Source organism: Callospermophilus lateralis, chromosome 9 (assembly GCF_048772815.1).
Source record: "Callospermophilus lateralis isolate mCalLat2 chromosome 9, mCalLat2.hap1, whole genome shotgun sequence".
In the NCBI taxonomy this organism is placed as follows: domain Eukaryota; kingdom Metazoa; phylum Chordata; class Mammalia; order Rodentia; family Sciuridae; genus Callospermophilus; species Callospermophilus lateralis.
Window position 1 is genome coordinate 32881055 of NC_135313.1, and position 21783 is coordinate 32902837.

General features: G+C 44.3%; 1 protein-coding gene across 1 annotated transcript; it reads right to left on the minus strand.

The window, feature by feature from the left end:
- Window positions 1-13538: 13538 nt before the first annotated feature.
- Window positions 13539-18152, minus strand: Fzd7 (frizzled class receptor 7). Its single transcript, XM_076865729.2, has one exon. The coding sequence runs from the start codon at window positions 17363-17365 to the stop codon at window positions 15641-15643; it is 1725 nt and encodes a 574-aa protein (XP_076721844.1). The 5' UTR covers window positions 17366-18152; the 3' UTR covers window positions 13539-15640.
- Window positions 18153-21783: the final 3631 nt, after the last annotated feature.

Genomic DNA, 21783 nt, shown 5'->3' on the forward strand with positions numbered 1-21783 from the left:
ATCAACGTATTCACACCAGGAGTCAATTAAAGAAACCCAAATTATTGCCATTCCAATAAACAGTGATCTTTCTTCCTTTTCAAATAAACTTGTTAGGATGGCCTAAAAGCCAGTTTTAATTATATGATCAGATAGAATAAATCTGATTAGAAGCTTTTTGTCTACTTTAATTAATTTTCTCCTGCAATCAGAGCTATTTTTAGTAAATGTTAAATATGTATTTGAATAACTTCAATGTACATATCTTTTCAAAATCTGCTGGGGTTCTCTTTCATTCATCCTTACTCCATTTTGAAAAGGCATGCTCCAAGAACATATCATTCACAGGGAATTGTTTAAGAGAATAGCCCAACTTTGTAATTTAGCCTGTGATAAAAATACAAGTATCTGGGTATGAACACATAGATTGCACACCATAGGTCAGGGTGGGGGCGGGGTCAGTCAAGGTGAATCTGTGTAATTGTTACATGCTAGATCCAGTGGACAGAGAAGGAAAGAGGGTAATGTGGCAAGGATATTAGCAGTTAGCTCATGGTGGCGCCTTTGAACTTGTCTGAAATAGGACCTTACAGGTGTAACACTCTTACCAATCTTTTTCCTCTCACTTCTCCCCTTTTCACACATTGAAGGCAATTTCCTCCACTCCTCCTTACCCCCATGCATCTCTACTTACCCACAATATGGAGATCTGCAATCCAAATAGTTTCAAAGGTAATCTTACGGGTAATAGAAAGTACATTGTTCACCTTTACTTAGCACAGTACCTGGTTCTTAATGGCTACTCAACATATGCTTTATGGAAGAAAGGAAGGAAGGAAGAAAGGGAGAGAGGATTCTCATATTCTATATGGTCAGGATTCAAAAATTTCTATGAAAGTTCATCCTTCTGGTTGAAAAGTATTACCAGTGAAATTTGGTGAAACTGGTTTGACCAAACAGCACTGGCTAGTGTCATGTGTCAGAGACCCTCAATGTGCATGAGGAGTGGATAATTATAGGCAAATTCTTTTTCCTTTGTAGTGGGATTCTTAAGTGTCTGGGTTAAGATTGTATTCCATCTTCACGTTGATGAGAATTATTGCTGATATTTTAGGTTCCTCTCAAGCTCACTATGTGCTTGTCAATTCTGATGATGGAAAAAAATAGCTATCATGAGATTTTTAAAAAATAATTTCCCATAGAATTCAAGCAATTACTTTTTTTGTGTGTTGTTGCCTTGTTTTGAGAAGGGTGGGTCAAAATATTAGTTTGAAATCTTTCAGTTTGGCTGTAATATACTGGTTCCAGAAATTACCTTTTTCTTTTTGTAAGTTTTGAAACCAATGTCCCTAAGACTGGTGTCATGTTTTTCTCCTCTTTTCAAATTAGCCTCGAACAGCAGAAAGAAACGGGAAATCCTATGTAGTCAGTTCCAAAAGAGTAATAAGAAATCACAACCACAAAACATGAAATAAGATTTATTTTCCTGTTCATACAGTTGAATTTGCGTTGAAGTTACACACAGTAAAGGAAGAATTCCCTGAAGATTAGGGCACAATATGTATGCTCAAAGAGATTGGGGACTGACTGTTAGCAAAGGGGGCCTTTCATCCAATGTAGTCAAATGATCTGTTTGCACTGCTCTGGTGGAGGTGATAGGAGTCCCCAACACCAGCCTGCAGGAGACCTCCCACACCGAGCCTCAGACAAAGAACCCAATTTGGCCAAACAGTGATAAGAAAGAGGACTCACCACTGAGGCTGGGTCATTGCTGGAGTCTGATAATGTCTAATAATATCTGGTGTTTACATAGGAGCCCTTTCCTGGGGGCAAAGTGCATTACCACCATTATCTCATTAACCTGTCCTCTGACCCTAAAAGCATCCACATTGGACTGGGGCTGCCAGTGAGGAGCAGAGAAAGAACAAAATAATTAAGTGGCAAAGCTGGATTTGGAAGTTGGGTTTCTGTTTCTAGGCCAGGTTGCTCTCCTGAGGTCTTTAACTCAGGGGCACATGGAGCCTGTTCTAAGTCTGGTTGGTTCATCATGACCTCCCATTTAAAGGAGAAACAATTCTGCTGTTTTCAGTGCGTCCAGAGGCAAGGTGAAAAACCCTAAATGTTCTACCTCTGTCTTCTAATTCAGGAGTTCTTCGTGTTGGCAGTGGGTTCTGAGGAGTGGGAGGTGGAAGAAATTGTCTACAAGCTGTGTGTATATGACTAGGCTTTCATTTTTTTTTTTTTTTCTCCTGGGGACTGAGTCCATAGTTTCCTTCAGATTCTCTAAAGGATCTATGATGCCTTATAAGAACCTCTGGGTTCTTGTTTTCTTCTCTTCAGCACTGGTGAGGTATTGCAGTCAGTCTACAGCAAACTCACGGCTTCCCTGAAGCATTTAGAGTTTCAAATTCAGATTCCACTTTAGTCTATTTAGAAGGTCATGGGGTAGGAGGAATTGATTTGAATAGGTAATCTATAACTGATATTTTAAAGAGTGTTAATATTTTATTTGGCTCCAAATAATTTCCCGTAGGTGATATATTCACTTATTCTTTTATTCATTTATCTGTCAGTCATTCAGTGAATGTGTTACTTTCCTAGGGTTGCTGTAACAAATGACCACAAAGAGAGTGGCTTAAGCAATGAACATTTATGGTCTAATAGTTCTGGACACTGGAAGTCTGAAATTAAAGTGTCAGCAGGACCAGCTGTTTTGAAAAGCTCTGGGGTTGGGGGGACTTACTTTACCTTCTCCTAGATTCTAGTGTTTGCTGGCAATCCTGGGTGTTCTTTGCTTTGAAAACAGATACGTGGCTCCAATCTTTATTCTGTCACCATCACATAACATCTTCTTTGTGTTTCTTTGCTTATTTTAAGGATAATATTCATATTGAATTAATGGTCCCCTGTATTTCAAATTATTATTATCCAAATAAGGTTACATTCTGAGGTTCCAGAAAGGATTTGAATTTTGGAGGAACATTATTCACCCCAGTACACTGAGAATATACATGTTCTAGATATTGTGTTGGGCACTTGAAATCAAATATAACTAGAAAAATCACTGCTCTCCAAGTAATAATGGTACTTAATGATCTTGTTTGATTTTTTTTTTTTTTCCGTCAAGTAGTGTCTCTTTCTTTAGTTGTCCTAGGGTGATACAGGAGTATTAGAGGTTCAGGTCTTAACTCTGATTTCTTACTGGACTCATGTTCCTGCCCATTTCTGGAGGGAGCAAGAAAGCTGGGGTATATCCATCAAAGGTGTATATTTCAAAAATCATAATAGCTACAAATTCTCCCCTTCCTCAAAAAATGAATTCGTGTGGCTTATATGAGTATATAGGCACCTGTAACAGATCAACCTTACCAGAGTGCTCACTGTAGAGCAGGAAGGGTGGGAGATGAGATCAGGAGCCAGGCAGAGATCTCGGTGGATCTTGTGGACCATATTTAAGGTTTTTAAATATGGAGACATTGTCAAAGTTGCAATTGGGATTGTTCCCTCTGGCACAGGGTCAGGACAAACTGGAGGAGGAAACAAAATGAGGCGGGGGGGGGCATTTAGGGGTCATTATATTGATCTAAGCAAGAGGTGCAGGTGCAAGAGATGTAGGTGGTAGGGAGAAACTAGAATTTGCTGATTGAGGGAGAGGACACAGTCAAGGATAAATTGCAGTTTCCCACAGAGAAAAATAGCATCAGCTGCTGGGTCTCAAGCCATTCACTTTGTCTAGGCAGTCCATGGTGCCTTTTAAACATCAAAACCTGCATGGCTGCAGGAGACAGCCGTGAGCCAGCCAGTTCTGACAACTTGAGGATCAGGGCCACCTTTTCCCTTGAAACTTGCCATTCCCCTGAGGCCAGTGCCCTAGAAGGAACTCCAATGCTGACTGCACCCGATGCCTGCTGCCCTTATTCTTCCCACAGTGCTGATCAGAAGGCATCTCAACATCCAGTTTTCTTACCCAGGGTGTCCCTGGAGGAAACGGGACATCTCTGCTTGTGGGGTAGAGAAGGCTAGTTTGCTATGGAACATTCTTGTGTCCCTTGGCCATCTTAGCACCATGAACTCAACAACGAAGCCAAAGATATTTCCTCAAACTTTGAGAGCCATGAATGCATTTTCCCCCCCAAATAATTCCCAAACTCCTTAGGGAATTTGTCATTATCTTTCAACTCCCACACCTTCAAGGGAGAGTTTGGAGCCTGAACACAGGGGGAGCACTGGGGGGCACATGCAGTAAGTCATCTGGACCTGGATGCTGACCTTCTGGAGTCACTTTGCTGGGGCGGGGAGCTTAGTTGGCTCCTCTGCAGCCCTGCTATGTAAGAACATAACGAGATGAACTAAATCCAAACTCACTTCAGCCCCACCAGTGGCCATAATCCTACTGCGACGCTCTGTCACATGGGGTGAGGTCATTAGACATGGGTCATGGAAAAGCAGGGTCTAATTCCTTGCTAACAAGTAAAACATGACATGGAATAAAGGTATTTGAAGCATAAAAGAAGCTAACCACAGTTTTAGTGGTATTTCAAAGAAACAGGCAATTCTAAGGATAGCAACAATTTAGTAGTGAGGGTTGGGTGGGGGAAAGTAGGACGAGGGATGCTGTGCACTTCAGAAATCAAAAGATCTTTAAAATGAAATGGTGGCATGGTAGCACACGCCTGTAATCCCAATGTCTCAGGGGGCTGAGGCAGGAGAATCACAAGTTCAACGCCAGCCTCAGCAAAAGTGAGGTGCTAAGCAACTCAGTGAAACCCTGTCACTAAATGAAATATGAAAATAGATGGAGATGTGGCTCAGTGGTTAAGCAACTCTGCTTTTAATTCTGGTACCAAAAAACAAAAAGGTGGGTTGTGGGGGGATGGGGCAAGTGTATAATCTCAGAGGATTGTTAAGATATATAGCGTGCTTAGGGGATACCACCTATGTGCCAGGTGCCTCAAACCCCTCAACAACTATTACCACTTATAATATGGGGAATGAGAGTAATAACAATCAGTTGGCCAAAGACAACTGAGTAAATGTGTAAGTGTCTCAGGAACAGGACTGTGTTGAGAATCTTCTGTTTGCTTTTTTTCTCTCCTTCCTGAGTTTTCTTTGATCTTTCCTTTCCTTTCTCCTCCTCCTCCTCCCCCCCCCCCACCTTTTCCTTTTTAAACACATTCTATCTTTGGTTTATTTTTCTTGGTTAAGAGTGACAGGTAAGAAAGATCTCCAGGTTAAAAGAGGTGTCCCTAAGGAAAATGAAACTATCTTATTCTATTCTAACATTTCTTGAAGTCCTAGCCTGTGCAAAAGGCTACATACCTGAGCTAAATTCTTTCATTTTAAAAAATCAAATAGTCGGAACTAACAATGTTAGATACAATAATGTTTATTTGTACGCAGGCAGTAACTCTCTTGAAGGTTGGAACTAGGTGATGATTTCTATTCACATGCAGAGTTTTTCAGATCTGATGTTTGGACTAGCAGAAATCATGCTTTATAATTTAAAATAATGAAAGGCAATTGAAGTAGCCTTCTGATTGGACAGCAGAGATTGCATTTACATTTTTCTTAGTGCCACTTCAACTGCTCAGACATTCAGTAATCTTGAGAAACAAACACAGAGAAGTTATAAATATATAATAGAGGTGGTTTGCACAGAAAAAGGACTTGGTGATCTGAAGTAAACATTTTGAACGACTTGTGGACCAAAAACCACTTGGTGAATGGAGGAATTGTATGTTGCCTTCCTCTCATTAGAGACGAACTAACTGAATTTCCTGGCTGTTTTGTTTAACTCTTACTGCAAAATAGATTCCCACCTTCAATGAAGTAAGAATTTGCTTTTGTAGAGGGAGCTCCCTTATGCAGACTTTGGATAAAGAACTCAAAGTTTTTAATTTTTAGCTTCCCTTTTTGTTAGTCACTTGTGCTGACAGTAAAATGAAACTTCTTTGTGACTTGAGAGGCTGGTTTGGTTTGAAACATTTGTTTGTATTTTCTGAGGCTCTTCTGACTTTATCAAGCCATTTGGCTTTTGAAGAATGCTATAGGAACTGGCAAATGCACGCCATGCTGGAAGCCAGGAGAGCTGGTGGCTGATTAATATGGCATTGACTTTCCCAAGGAAACTGAACTATTTACTAACTTTTGTAAGTGCAAATAGTGATGAAAATGGCAACAAGTTATCCTTACAATGGATTCTTTTCTGCTAAAAGTTAAACAGTGTCAGAGTGGTAAAGGTGTGTAAAGATGCGAAAGGACATTCATTTGAAATCCACCATCAACCTTCATAAAATGAAACCCAGAAGGTAACAATAAAAAATGCAGTTGTAACTATGGTGTTTCAATGTGGGTGGGGGTGGGTGGGGAATAAGCAAGCCTTCTAATCACAGACGAAATTAAAAAGATCCTACCTTAACATTTGGATTTTCCTTCCTTTAGTCTGCCCACCTTTAGGTCAACCAAGTCCAACTTGAACTACACCCCCAGAACACTTTTATTTTAAATACTAGGTGTATACCCCACCAGCAGCCACAACTTTTTGTTTCTTTTATGCCATGACTTTGAATTACAGTGAGAATCTAGAATTTCTAAGCATCTAGAGCTTACCAAGACCCTGGATAAACTATAAAATACATGCCAACTCCTCATTACATCTAACCACTATCAGTTTTTAATTGGCAGATTAGCCTGGGCATGGTGGTGCATGCCTATAATCCCAGTGACTCAGGAGGCTAAGGCAGGAGCTTTGTGAGTTCAGGACCAGCCTCAGTAACTTAGCAAGAACCTCAGAGACTTAAAGAGTCCCTGTCTCAAAATAAACAGTTAAAAAAAAAATTAAAACAAAACTGGTGATGGAACTCAGTAGTAAAGTGTCCCTGGATTCAAACCCAGTAACAAGAACAACAATGAAAAACAATGAGCAGATTAGTAGAACAGTTGTGCTGGTCAAAGCCTTTTGGGTTTTCATTTATGGGTTTGTGCCACGAAGTCCCTTATGACTGGACCATTCTTCTGTTGGAAACCCAGATTTCATTCTGCCAAACATGGATGCAGGAGAGAGAAGTGCTGTGTTCTAGGGGTGCAAGATGCTGTTTCAGCATCAGGAAAAAGGGCAGTGTTCTACTTTGTTATTTGTTATTGATGAAAGTCAAGAAATTATTTCAATGTGTTTTATTATTTTATTATGTATTATCCTCAAATTATTGTTAAGGATAACAACAATAAAAAAATTGTGTTGCCTTCTGAATTCATGCCTCCTGGAGGAATTCATGGTTCCCTGAAATTGTTTTCACTGTTTCCCCAAAATGACTTCCTGTTGAAGAGCCTCCAATGGCAGGCAGACCTCAAACAATGCTTGTTCTCCCTCCTGTGGGCCCAGGTTTCTGTGCCTCAGTTGCCCTTTCTATAATGAAAGAGTTTTAAGGTACACAGTTTGCACAGCTTTCTTGAGCTCATGTCCAACTCTAATGCTCAGTATGATCCATAAGTTCATATTGAGAACCTGTAAAGTGAGAATAATGATAATTTCTCTTTCATAATGTTGTATGGATTAAAGGCGTTAATATCAGTACTTAACACAGAACTGACACAGGAGTAAGCACTTATTAAATGACAACTACCCATATTATTTCATTCTGATAAAATTGATATGTGTGACAATAATAATGTGAACATTTTTTTGTCATTTCCACATAGGCCTTCAAGAAGGGGGTTTCCGTTGTGCTAGAGTTTGTTTTCCTCATGTTCCCACTCACTGACTCACCAGTGGGGAGACAGCCTGCCCTGGTCAGCAAGAAGCCTGAACTTTCCCACTGAGCCCCTGTCTCACCCTTCAGAGCACATGCTCTCCTTCAGGGCTGAAAGAGGCAGGAGCCTGTGGCCATGGAGAGGCCTCTCAGGAACTCTTAACCAAGTCCTGAAGGGTTGGCAGGAATGTCTGCCAAGCATCTCCCCAAGTTTATTCTTTCTACTGGGCCCTCAAACCCCAGTGTGGAAACTTATGCAGGCAACAATGGGGAGCCTTCAGCCTTCAGATTTTAGATAGCATTTACGAGCCTCCTGCTTTTCCCTAAGAACAAAATAAATAGTTCTTGGGAATCAGCACTGAAAATCCCCTTTCTAATTTTTTTCTGTGCTGATTAAATTATTTTCCTGCCTTTTGAATGGTTTTGGATTAAATGAAAAAGAATAAAAAATGGAAAGACAGTAAGACCTCAGTAAACATCTGTGGCCTGGTCATCAGAAGAACAGACTAGATCCAAGTTGCCACTCTCTCAGCTTACCTTGTAGGGCTGAGTTTCATGCGTCAAATGGAGGACAACTATCCCTACCTCCTTAGGTTGTAAAAAATAAGTGAGACAATTACATATTAATAACAATGATGCTATATTAATGATGAGGATGATTGTTGGTATTTATTGATCACTTGTTAGATGCCAAATATTATGGTTAGAGCTTTGTGTGGTATCTCACCCAGTACACCATATTGCATCCAGGGCTTAGCATATAATCAATGCTCAATAAATGTCAGCAATTATAAAGATACTGATCGTCATTATGAATAAAGTACAAAAGCCAGTGTGTACTGCCCTTTGCAATGTGTTTGTTCCATTGTGTTTCTTTTTCTAACGGTGGTCCAACCCTCTGTCACTCTGCAGCTCCTCTGAGGTCTTCTTCCAGCCACACCACCTCTTTAAATAAACCATTTCTCTGGAAAGAAGATGACCAGATTCAGTATTTGGGAGACCTGGTGGTTCCTTCACCATCTGGGATTACTTGTGACAATGAATGAGCTACTTTTTAGCCCCTCAACTCTAGTTTCTCCATCTTTGGAATATAATCAAGATACTTTTACCCATTTGTTAGTATTCAGGGCCCTGGGGAGAAAGTGTTTTTTAAACAGAGAGCATGGTGTTTTCCAGCCACTCTGCCCTACCCGCCTTTGAGGGAAGGAGGGTGCATTATTTGCTGGTTGCCACTCTGGCTGAGACACAGGATAACAAGACCCAGCAGCCATTGTGTTAAACACAGGACCAGCATAGCACGTGACACATGGTGGGTCCTCCAGAAACCATCTGTTGGAGCGGAAGGGAATTCATGATTTTAGCTCAGGGTCTTGTTCTCTACATCTGCTGCAAAAAGCAATTCAGGGACCAGCTGCCACCCATCCCTCCTTCCAGCTCCTCCAGACCTGGAAACAGGAACTAAATGTTATATGCCATTTGTTTGCCTTTAGAAATTAAAAAAAAAAAAAAAAAAAAAAAAAAAAAAAAAAAAAAAACCACACACACACATAATTGGTGCTAAGTTACATATCACATGCTTCCATTATTGGCACTTAATTTCCTACTCCCTATCTGACCATACTTTCCTCAACATACTTTTCTCTTTGATTAAATGGTACCCTAGAATCTGCAAGGCCACTCCTAAATTGGGGGATCTAATTTTCCAGGAGTGGGTGGTTGGATTAGGTAAAGTCATTTGCACAGCTTGTCTTTATTCATGGACTATGTGGAACTTTCTCTCTTCTCACCTCTTCCCTTTGTCACTGCCCCCTGAATGCCCTTTAGTGCTCCTGATATGCTTATCTCTCAAGACCACTTCTTGAACTCGAGATTGAATCTGATGCCAGCAATGAGCAGCATAAAGAGGTTACAGGTGAGAGCATTAATGGAAGTATCTAACAAAAGAAGTGGACTTGAGCTACTGAAAGGGCTCTTATAAAGTGAAGCAGATGCCCAGCCTAAGCACACTTGAACCCCTCACAATAGCTCCAGTTTTATTTTGCTTGTTGGAAGTCTTTTGTTGAAAGAGGCTTCAGGGACCTAGAGAAGTGCTTAAGTTCTCGCCTGAGTATAACTGATCAGAATCAAAAACCTTTGTTCTGTCAATTGTATCAAAATCCCCAGCTACAGAAATTCTAAGGTCAGTGAGACTATGGCTAAAGCAGGCTGTGACAAAGGTTGTGTTCATGCAGATAAGCCAAGAAGATCCCATGGAATCATTGGATTTTGAGGAAGATGAACTACCAGGCGGTGGAATTGCTGGTAGAGAGGAGTGGGGAATGGCAGAGTAGCCAGATCAAGAAACTAGGTAGTCTCTAAACTTGTAATTTGGCTTCAGTAGACAGGGATGCAGTAGAGATCTCACTTTTTGAATTAGCCAGAATTAAAGTTCATTTTCCTCCAGAGTACACATTGGCTTGGTTAGTTGAAGGAGGGAAAACACAAGGGTTGGGAGTGGGGCTGGGGGACCAATCAGCCAGGAATTTGGAAATAACTGAATGATCCACAAATTAATGAGCCAATTTAGCACTTCATACTGTGCTTGTGCTTGCAATCATAGGAGGATTTCACTCTGAATTAGGTCTAGAGTTACTCTGGGTGGACTTTGTCATTCTTCTGTCTGTTGGAGGAAGGCCTTGGTCTCAGAGGTCACCTTCACCAGCTGAGGACAGTGGAACTAGAACCAACCTAAAAGCACCACATTATCTGGTTTCTTGGGAATGCATTCTTGCTGGATACTGCTCTCTATGATTGGATGGTTCATTTCACCTTATGTGGAAGGCCAGATGGCAGTTTAAAGAAAGTAAACTGGGTTCAGTGTGAGGACAGGAGATTCATTTCTTCTCCCTGTGTCACTACCCTGAGTCAGCTTCTTCATCTTTCAAATGAGGAATTACTTTCCATTTCAGGGTTGGAATAATTGTGAGGATAAAGTCAAGTGATGAATGTGAAAGGTGCTTTTTAAAATGGCAAATATCACCAAGTCAGTATTCCAAATAGCATTTGTGATTCTGTCCAGACCCTTGCCAGGTTCTGTCTAGCATGACGGTTGTCTCTTATTTTTTTCTTTGGGGGTGCTCTCTTCCCTCTGAATTAGGACTAGAGTTACTCTGGGTGGACTTTGTCATTCTTCCGTCTGTTGTCTGTCCAGTAACTTCTGTTCTGAGGACCACTTGATCAGTTGCTTGTTGAACTGGAACACTTATAATAAATAAACTACCATTGTCAAACTTGGCATTTTTTCTACCACTGTGATACTAAAAGAGAAAATTCCGAAAGACTGTATCTTTAAAAACAAACAAACAAAACAAAAACAAAAATAACCAAAGGGAATAGGGGAAGGCACTGTGTGTGTTTATCCAGAGTTAACATTTTAATGGTACTCTTTTAACTAGTTGACCTTTGTATGAAATGTGAGGAATACAGATTTAGATGTAAGAAAAATCACATACTAAGCAGTAAGAGTTTAAGAACCAAATTTTAGCAAACCAGTTGGATGCACTGAAGGTGAAGTAAGAGCAAAATTGAACTCACACCTATGAATTATTTATTTAAGTGCACATTGGAGCGTTTTGGGTCTCTTCTAGGATTTCCTGGAGCCTGCAGACTATTATTCACTGTTCATATGCATATATAAAAATATACCATCTATAAATAGCCACCTGCCTTTTCAGTGAAATTAAAGATGGGTCAGAAGAGATTTTCCCAGTATAATTACAGGGCTCAAACCTACAGCTGTTACTCTACTATGTTCCTATTTAAAGAATTTCTAATATCGCTATTTTATATCGATTAGGTTCAAGACAATTTTTTAAAGGTTAAGATGCTAACAGGAGAATATTTTTTTTTTCTTGCCAAGATTTCTCACATACCTACTTAAAAAGATTAGGTGTGGTGTGTGATTGTTGTGCAGACTAGTTTTGTTTTAAAAACTGCAGAAAATTTTCACAAGTGTTTCTGCCCCTTATCTGGGGATTAACACCAAACTCCTTCCAGTGTTTTTCTTAAACTCTACACATGCCCTTTCACAAACACTCTCCCTCACATATTTTCTGCTAAAATGCACCTCCTTAAGAAAAAAACCCTGAGCTGCTAAAATTCTTAAGTAAGAATCGAGGGCAAAAGAAGGCATCACAATGTGAAAGGAATTAAAGCGAACACTTTTATCTTTGCTTACCAAAAGGCAGGTAGCAATTTATTCACATGGCGTCTTTGTTCCCTTACTAAAGACCAACACTCTTCAATCTTAGAAAGCCCTGAAAGACAAGGCAGTGCCCAGGAGAGGAAGGGGATGTGTTCTTAAGAGCAGTCACACAGCTCTCCCCCAGAAGGGTCTAAGTGCCTTCAGCAGTTAATTTGCAAGAAAAAAACCCCATTGGGAGCCTTCCACCTACTCTAAAAGCAAACATTCTTAACAGGCATATTAGCTTGGTGTGAAGAGAGGCATGCTTTAACCTAAAGGGTGTCATTTTATGAGCAAAAACTGGATAAACCTTAAGAGACTCGAAGTTGTTATTTTTCTCCTTCCTGAATGCCCAAATCTTCACAGGTTAGGATGACCTCACACCCATTGTGATGTCCAAAACCCAGGAGGCTCGTAAAAGAGAGGCTACTTTGCACCGGGAGTGTCTATGTGCGGCTTCCTCCTCCTGGAGAGACTGTCACTGGTTTTCATTCCCTGAGTTTGTAAAACACACCAGGCATGTGTGTGAGCCTGTTAATTAAAACAAAAACAGAACTGTTTCTGTTATGCTTTAGAACTACAGAAACTTCCAGCCCAAGCAGGATAAGAGAAACAGCAGCATCCAGTCTGCTGCAGGGTCTCCACAGCCACAGAAGGAACTGACTGTATTTTAAAAAGCCAGGAAATTGGCACTTGGATTAAAGAGAGGTGAGTGAAAAAAACATTCTTGGAAGGCTTGGAATTGGGGATACACCTTTGCCATCTCTCTCCTTGAAGGGCTGTTAAATATCAAAGTGCCTGGAGAGGAGGGCTTCTCGGTCTCATCTGATTCCAAAGTTAGCTTCTTCTAAGAGGAAAGAATAGCCTGGTGGCTTCTGAGGCCATCCCAGGGTCAGGTGCCGAGTCTATTCCTGCCCCAGCTGCTGAGTCATTGCCAGTCCAGGGAGCTGCCCGACCTCTGTTTTGGGTGTACCTAGAAGGTAGAGTGAAGCCTGTAGCTAAGAGCTTTGTGGGAGGCCTCTGTTCTTATCTGGAAGCATCTACTGACTTTTCCTAACACTAGAACCCAAAGTATTTAAATAGTAACAATTTAGATAAGGTGCATTAGAATACAAAAACATCAATTGGCTAAAATAACAACAAACACTAAAAAAGTCACTGAATTCTTCCCAAGGAAACACCACCAGAAAAGTTTAAAATACCAAAAAATACCATCTAGTTCTCTCTCAAAGACGGACTTCATCTCTTAAGGGTAATAAACACAGACCAGCCAACACTTCCCTAAGGGAGATGCATATTCTGTACCTTCAGTAGGTCCTTCAAAGCTTCATGTGAAAAGGGTTAGAGGTGTATATGGTGGAGTGACATGGGAGATAGAAGCAGGGACAAAGAAAAAGGAATAAAAAAGGACAGTCGAGGCATTCATTATATTCTGTATTTTAAAAGGTAGGGGGGAAAGACCTTAATAGTATACACCAGCCTCCTCTATGGGGGATACACTCATTGGTATCCCTCCATACCTTCTTTCCATAGCACAAAGCTTTGTTCTTTGGTTTAATATCACAAAAATAGGAAATAAACATTCACTGTGTATTTAAAAAAATTTATTTGTGATCTGTACATGTGATAGTGGGGCTTCGTTGTAGACCTTTAAAGGCAGAACAAAACAAAACAAAAATTCAAAGTAAAAATGTATAAATACAATATATATTTTCTTACAAAAATGGGAGATTTACAAAATATACATACTGCACTTGTCTCTATTTTACAAATTTCACATGCACTTAAGAGATACAACACAAAAGATACCAAAACCTGTGTAGTGGCAGTTCAAAGGTGAGACAGTTTTGAAGGTTTAAGAAACACAAGATCAACTTTAGATTTTATGTAAAAGCAGCTCCACTCATCTGAACATTACATATACAAAGTAACTTCCTGACAGTACCCTCTGATTGGCATTTAAAAACTGTTGGAGAAACAGAATAGTGTTGCAAGATTGGAGGATAATGTCAAAGGTGGAGTAAAGTTTAGCTTCCATGATCTTCTACTCAGCTTTACACCATTATGCAAAAGAACCAGAGTTCTGTTACAGAAAAAAAAGTACATGATTTAAGATTAATAAATTTAAGTCTTCCAGCACATTTCAAAGAACTCCAGAATCACTTTGAAGTTTACCTTCTTTTAATGACTTTCTTTAAAAATGGGGCCCATAGTTCAAACTTTCCTCTTCATTCACTATCATTTCTGCAGATCACCTCCTCACCCAACCAATCAGGGTCAACATACACATGATGTTTTATAAACAGATTATGGAACCAAGAAATAGGCAAAAAGATTCTTTTACCCTTTTTAAGATTTAACTTTCCTTTATTATGAGGCTGAAGGCAGTATGTTTTTCCTTTTATCCTGAAGAATCCAAATTGGGAGGAGAAAGTAGAAAACCTAAATGTAGGTTTATAGGGAGGGGGAAAAAAAAGAGGGTGGGCAGATTTCCTTAAACATTTTAACACAGCCTGTTGGATCATGTGTTCTGAATTAAATGTGCTTAAAACAAACAACAAAACTCCTTGCATTTCCTTTATCCAAGTCAGAACCTCTGGCTGAATGGGACATGGACGCACAGAGCCCTTCACTTTTCCTTAAAAAGGAATGTTTATCTCAACCAAATTAACAATCAAAGAGAAGCTCAGCTTTGCACTGCTTTGCCTATAAAAGTTGCTGTCTTCCCAGTTATGCTTTTCCACAGGGAGACACTTTGGTTTCCTCTTTTGTCTCTTACAACAAAGACAAGGGGGAAAATGCATTCCTGTTTTGAAAAGCAACAAGTCATCACTTCTTTTCAGGGTATTAAACCAAATAAAACACCCTTCTTTTGGCCACCTGCCTTCTCCAGAAAATGAAAAAGTAGCAGAAATACCTACTACTGGGTTCCTTGGCCTCATCTGGAAATGTTATCGTCATTTCTTTTGCATGCTCGCATTAGGATTCTAGCAGGCAGGCCTCCCAGGATTTCCAAATGCTTATTTTACAAGACTTGAAAGGAACAGGGGAGGAAAAACAGGCGGGAGGGGGCAGGGGAGGAAAGACTGTAATGTCTGACCCTGGAAATTAACCCATCTGGGCTCCAGTTTGGCCCCAGTGAAAAGAGATTATGGTTTGACCACATCTTGACAAGGACACCGCAGGGGTTCTCCCTCTTCCCAACAAAGCCGCTGCTGCCGACAGAGCTGTACCTTTCTCCCGGGCCCCACAGGAGTGAGGACAGGCCACTTGCCTTGCACAGGCGGATCGCTCACAGCCCCAGCTCAAACCCGGAGCCGGGAAGAACTCACAGCAGTCTCTGCTGGTCTCACTCTTCTGGATGAGCCCAGGCGGGTCCATACCTTTCACGGTTAACATCATTCTTTACCTTTCTAATCATCACCATCACCATCACCATCACCATCATCATCATCTTGCAAGTCTTTGCCAGAATCTTTTCATCCAACCGCCTTTACAATCAGGTCTCCTCTCCAAACCACCTCTCGTTCCAAATCTCTTCCCACTTCCAAATAACTTCTAGCTTCCAGATCACTTTTCAGGGGAGGTGGACAAGTTATGGAAACACTCTCCCTACCCCCGCAGTTCTTTCCCTACCGCGCCTCACCCCCTCCCAGGGGTAGGTAGGCAAGGGTGGGGGAAGGGCCAGGGCTCATACCGCAGTCTCCCCTTTGCTGCTGTGGCTGAGTCTGTGGTAGAAGCGGCGCCACGACTGCAGGGTCTTGCCCGACCAGATCCAGAAGCCGGTGGTGATGCCCACGATCATGGTCATCAGATATTTGATCATGAAAACGGTGAAATCGGGGCTCATGGGAGGGAAGTGGCCTGGCGGGCAGGGCACGGCGTAGCTCTTGCACGTCTGCAGGAGCCAGGTGCGCTCCCAGTGCTCCCGGAAGGCCTGCTCATAGAAATAGCAGGCCAGCACGATGGTGGCTGGCACGGTGTAGAGCACACTAAAGACGCCGATGCGCACCATGAGCTTCTCCAGCTTCTCTGTCTTGGTGCCGTCGTGCTTCATGATGGTGCGAATTCTAAAGAGAGACACGAAGCCCGCCAGCAGGAAGGACGTGCCGATGAAGAGGTAGACGAACAGGGGCGCCAGCACAAAGCCCCGAAGGGCGTCCACGCTTGACAGGCCCACGTAGCACACCCCGCTGAGCAGGTCCCCATCCACCTGGCCCATGGCCAGGATGGTGATGGTCTTGACCGCTGGCACGGCCCACGCGGCCAGATGGAAATACTGCGAGTTGGCCTCAATGGCCTCGTGGCCCCACTTCATGCCCGCCGCCAGGAACCAAGTGAGCGACAGAATGACCCACCAGATGGAGCTGGCCATGCCAAAGAAGTAGAGCACCATGAAGAGGATGGTGCAGCCCTCCTTCTTAGTGCCCTGCGCCACCGTGCGGTAGCCGTCGTCGGAGAAGCGCTCCACACACACGGCGCGATCCTCCAGGAGGAAGCCCGCCACGTGCGCGACGGCCACCATGAAGTAGCAGCCCGACAGGAAGATGATAGGCCGCTCTGGGTAGCTGAAGCGCCGCATGTCCACTAGGTAGGTGAGTACGGTGAAGAGCGTCGAGGCGCAGCACAGCACCGACCACACGCCCACCCAGAGGCGAGCAAAGCGCCTCTCCTCCTCCTTAAAGTACATAAGGCCATTAGCGCGGCCCGGCTCGCACGGGGCGCCGCAGTCGCGCTCACCCAGGAAGCGATAGCCCAGGTAGGGGGGCACCTTGAGCTGGCGGGGACACGAGAAGGGGAAGGCGGAGCGGCTTCTGCCATCTGCGGCCCCCGGGGGCGCCGCAGTGAAGGGCGGTTCCAGCAGGTAGGGCGCGGTAGGATAGGCTGTGGCACCACCGCCCGGGCCCCCGGAGCCGTCAGACGTGTTCTGACCCACGCAGATCTCGCCAGCACCGTGCACGGGGAAGTTCTCGCAGCGCAGCCGCTCTGGCCACTGGAAGCCGAACTTGTTCATGAGCGCCTCGCAGCCCTGGCGGGCGCGCTCACACAAGGAGCGACACGGAGGGATAGCCTGATCCAGCACGGTGCACACTGGCGCGTACATGGAGCACAGGAAGAAGCGCAGCTCGGGAGAACATTGTACCTTCACCAGCGGGTAGAACTGGTGCACCTCGAGGCCCGCGTCCTCTTGGTTCGTGTGGCCCAGCAGGTTGGGCAGGATGGTCTGGTTGTAGGCGATGTCCGTGCACAGCGGGATGGAGATGGGCTGGCAGAAGCCGTGATCAGGCACCGAGATGCCCTTTTCGCCGTGGTATGGCTGCGCCCGGGTGCCCGCGGGCAGCGCGCCCAGCAGCGCCAGCACCAGGGCGCACAGGCCCAGGGGCAAGCGCGACGCTGCTGCGCCAGGCCCCCGCATCGCCGGCCGCGGGTGCAGCGGCGTTCTCAGCCGGAGGAGTGAGACCAGACGACTGGGAGAGGCTGAGATGCGGGGAGGCGCCGCCGCGCCCGGCGCATGAGAGTCCTCCCGGCGCCGGGGCCGGGCCGTGGGCGGCGCGGAGCCGAGGGCGCTGCCGCTGGGTGCCTGAGCCGCGGGGGCGAGGCCGCCAGCCGCGGGGGCGCCGCAGCCTCCTCTGCTTGGCACTCCGGAGGCCACCGGGGCCCCAAACTCGTCCGCCTGGGCCCGGGGCTCCGAGGGGGGCCGCCTTGCCCTCCCCGCCGAGACGTAACGGTGCGGCTTTCTTTGCGGCAAGGAGCAACAAGCGTCTCCGATTACCCTTCAAAGTTTGCCCAAGTCTCTCGACCCCCAGCGCACAGCAAAGCGCACGTCCCCCACACCAAGTCCAGCCCCGCCAGGCGAGAGCCGGGCGCCGCCGCCTGCTCGCCCTGGTCGCCGCCTCGGCAGTACTGCTCCGCCTCCTCGCCTCGAGGCTCCGCTGGCCGCCGCCTCCTCCTGCGCCTCCTCCTCCACACCCCGCACCTTCTCCAGCCCCGAAAGCTCGGCCCCAAGTTTCACCCAAGAGGCTGGTTCTCGCTCTCAGTCTGATAGGCTCCTAGGAGCCAAACAGCTTGGGTAGTTCGCTTTGGAAATCCAGTTACACCGTATCTGAATCTTCAAGGCCCTTGGCGCCCAAGGCCTGGATCCGGTCCCCCCAGCTCCGCGCCGCCCTGGCCCCCGAGTCCCGGCGCCCGCCGCCGCCGCCGCCGCCCGCCCGTGGGGAGCGCGGAGTAACGCCTGGGAGCCGCGCTAGTGGCCAGAAGAAGCATCGGGCTCGCGGGGTTCCGGGCCGCCCCGCCTCCTCCCCTCCCCCCATTCACAAACCACTCCGGGGGCGGGCCCCCGAGCCCCCGGGCGGCCCAATGACGGCCTTTGTTTTCTCTGTAGTCGCCTCCCGGTTGGGTGGAAGTCGGAAGGGGCGGGCAGGGGAACAGGGGAGGCGGTGTCTGCAGCGCTCTGGGCGGATTCCTGAGGGGAGGGGCAGGGGACCGGGAGGAAAAAGTTAGGAAAAACTTTTACCCTGAATTTGCTCAGGGGAGAAAAACGCACCAGAAAGGGAATTTGCTTGAAAGATTTGCTCCTCTTCCAGGTACACTAAAATACGCATTCCCGAGTAGAAGGGTGCTTTCTCCAAAGGCTTTTGAGAGGAGAAGCTGAGAATAGCTTAATCCCTTCACCGAGAGACGTGACCCAGAGAATCACTGTAGCCCTGCCTGGTCTGAAAAGGTTGGCTGGGGCTGGGGATTCTTGGTACCTAAATGTACGCTTCGGTAGGAGGCGAGAAGGGGGTGCGCCTTGCGGATCGCTTTTCTTCCTCCAAGCCCCAACAGACCACGTGAGCCACAATCTCCTCTCACCCCCTTCCCCAATTGTAAAATGGAGGGGCAGCCTCGGAGGAGAAATCTGAGTCGGCGGAGGAGGCGACTTCTGGCGGGAGGAAGTGCAGACCCTCGAGGGGGCCCAGAATGGGGGATGCTGGGGACCCGTGACCCAGGCCACCCGCCCGCTTGTACGGCTCAGAGCCTGGAGAGCTGGTGTGGTTTAGTGGGGTTATAAGAAAGCTAAGACAGCATTGGGGGAATGCTTATAAAAGTAACCTGAGACCAGTGCCCAGGAACACTCTGTACGGTTTAGAGCGTCTGCGGTTGCCCTGTTTTCCTTAGTTCTGCGGCGTACGGCCTTTCAGGATCCCATCTTCGTTGCAGAAGCAATCATTTCGATCCTCCATTTGGAATCTGCTTAGAAAAGTTTTAATGCGTATTAGAAACCAGTGCATGTGCTAATTAAAGGGTTTTCAAAAACACAAAGAGGGGTTACCCTTGTTCTCGGGTAGCGTTTTCTGATTGGCAAGCGTTCTTTTGTTCTCGATCGAGTCTTCTCCCTGCTCCAGGCACTGGGCGCTCTCGCGCGCGTTCTGATTACTTCTGACTGGTTGGAAGTTGCCAGGGGGCCTCTGCGTTCTTTCTGGGCAGCCAGGAATATCGCGAATTCCCATGCAGTCAAGTAACATGTTAAGAAAAGAAGAAAAAAAGAAAAATTCTATCTCACGCGCGACCCCGCGCGCGTGCACAGTCACCTACCCATACCCATACCCCCACCCCACACCAATCTTATGCTTTTAAAAAACGTTATTGCTGGCCAAGCCCTTCAGCCTGTCTCAGTTCAGAGTGCTGGTGCTCTGAGAAATTTCTGATCAGGTTGAATGTTGGCACAAGTTGCTGCCTCCAGTTCGCTTCTTTAGCTAGGGGGGAGAAAAAACGGATTCTGAGATCTAAGACAAATTAATTGGATTCACTTCCCTTGAGACTTGGACGTCTTCTGTTTTTCTTTTATTTACTTTCTATCACTGAAGTTTTCTGAGAAATCTTCCTTCCACTTCACAGTTCTTTGTCGTTTCCCACTCCTGTTAATGGTTCTAAAGGGATGAGTCCTTTGGATCAAGGTAGGTGTCAGACTGCTCACACCTCCATCCGGCCTTCAAGAGGTATCTTCTTTTTCCCCTTAAGCATCAGTTTCCCCATCACACCGGATCTCTCTCCCTCCCTCTCTCCTTCTCTCTCTCTCTCTCCCTCTCCCTCTCCCCCCCTTTCCCCATTTTTTTTCCCCTTCAAGTTAATAAAAAAGGTTAAGGAAACATTATTTGCTTTAAAAATGTTTCATTCCTCCCTTGTATTTTTTTAAGGTCTTCCCTTTTTCTTTCTAAATTATTATTCCTATTATCTACCATTGCAGAGTGTTGATATTTCGTTGAAAGATGTTTAAAGGCAATACAGCTGCTTTGCTTTGTCATTTAAAATGTGTGTGGTGGGGGGTTAGATTCCTTTTTTCTCTCCATGAGGTTCAGGATATCCTCCTTTTCTAAATCAAATTTTCATGCTTATTCATCAGGCCACTGATCTAAGTCATCTTTGCTTATTGAGGGAGAAATACCAAGCACTGTCATCAAATAAAATGAAAACCGACAGGATAAAATACTGTTTCAAATGCAACTAAAACCAGTTTAGTTGATGAGCTTTTACTCCTCATATTATAGTCCTAGACAGCTCTGATGTTAGGTGATAGAAATAATAATTTAGAAAGAAAAAAAAAAGAGCCCTTAATAAAACAGACAAGGGACAAATGAAATATTTTTAAAATAATCTATGCATAAGATGCAGAAAACCCATCCCAGATGGAAAATGTCATAGATGTGAGTCTTCTTTGCTTTGTCCTAGGCAGACAAGTGCAAAAAAGTAGAGAAGCAAAGGCAGATTAAAAACAAACAAGCAAACAAAAAACATTGTTTTGTTTTTAAAGATGATTAAAAAAGAAAAAAAAAAAAAAAAGCCTCAGTCCAGGGCAGGGATGTAGCTGAGTGGTAGAGCACTTGCCTAACAGGCTGAAGACCCTGGGTTAAATCCCCCACACAATAAAAAGAAAGAAAGGAAGGAAAAGAGAGAAACACACACACACATCTCAGTTCAAATTTATTACAAAAAATAAGAATTTGCTATTTGTGAGATGTCTGCTGTAGTTTTCCATGCCTTGCCTGATATGGTATGCTCTGATTTTAAGGAGTTAAGTAATAAAAAGGAATAGATCAGGAAAAGTAAGTTCACATGGGAAGGGGCTAAATTGTCTGTTTTAGGCTTTATAGTAACTTTGGTTTCCATTCTGTCTTGGATCAATTTAATTTTCTTTCCAAGCAATACCTTCCATACCCAACTCCCAAAGGCACTTACTGGTATCTTCTTTGGAACTAAGTTAAGGGTGGAAAATTTTGTAACTGTCTGCTGCAAAACTCCCAATTGTCCCTGCCCTTTAAAATAACAAAGGTCTTTATTTCTTCACATCATAGTCATATGGTCCCACAGAAAAGTGATGCTATTCATTAGCTCCAGTTTTTCAAATGCTACTTATTTTGGCTAAGTCCCAGGTTTATCTAGTTGAATTACATTCTGATGTCAGGACAGATTTGAAAATGTCCACATTTGTGGTGCCACAATCCTGTGGTTATAATGAAACTCCAGCTGCAGGAATTACTCATGCAAGACCAGAAAGGGCAGCTTTGAGCACATGCTTCCCTTTTTGGCCTATCTCTTACCAGACAGTTTTGACATAATAGTATTAAGGATTTGGAATATCTAGTTGACAGTTTGCTATTGACTGGTGTTCATTTTTGTTTGGGGTGTTGAATCATTCCAAAAATAAAAACATTCTTATTTCTTTTTTTCCGCCTTCTTTTCTTTCTTTCCCTGGTTTGAATCTAGGGATTGAATCTGTCACTGAGATAGATCCCTAGCCCCTGCACCCCCCCCCCTTTTTAAAATATTTTTTTGTTTTAGTTGTTGTTGAACACA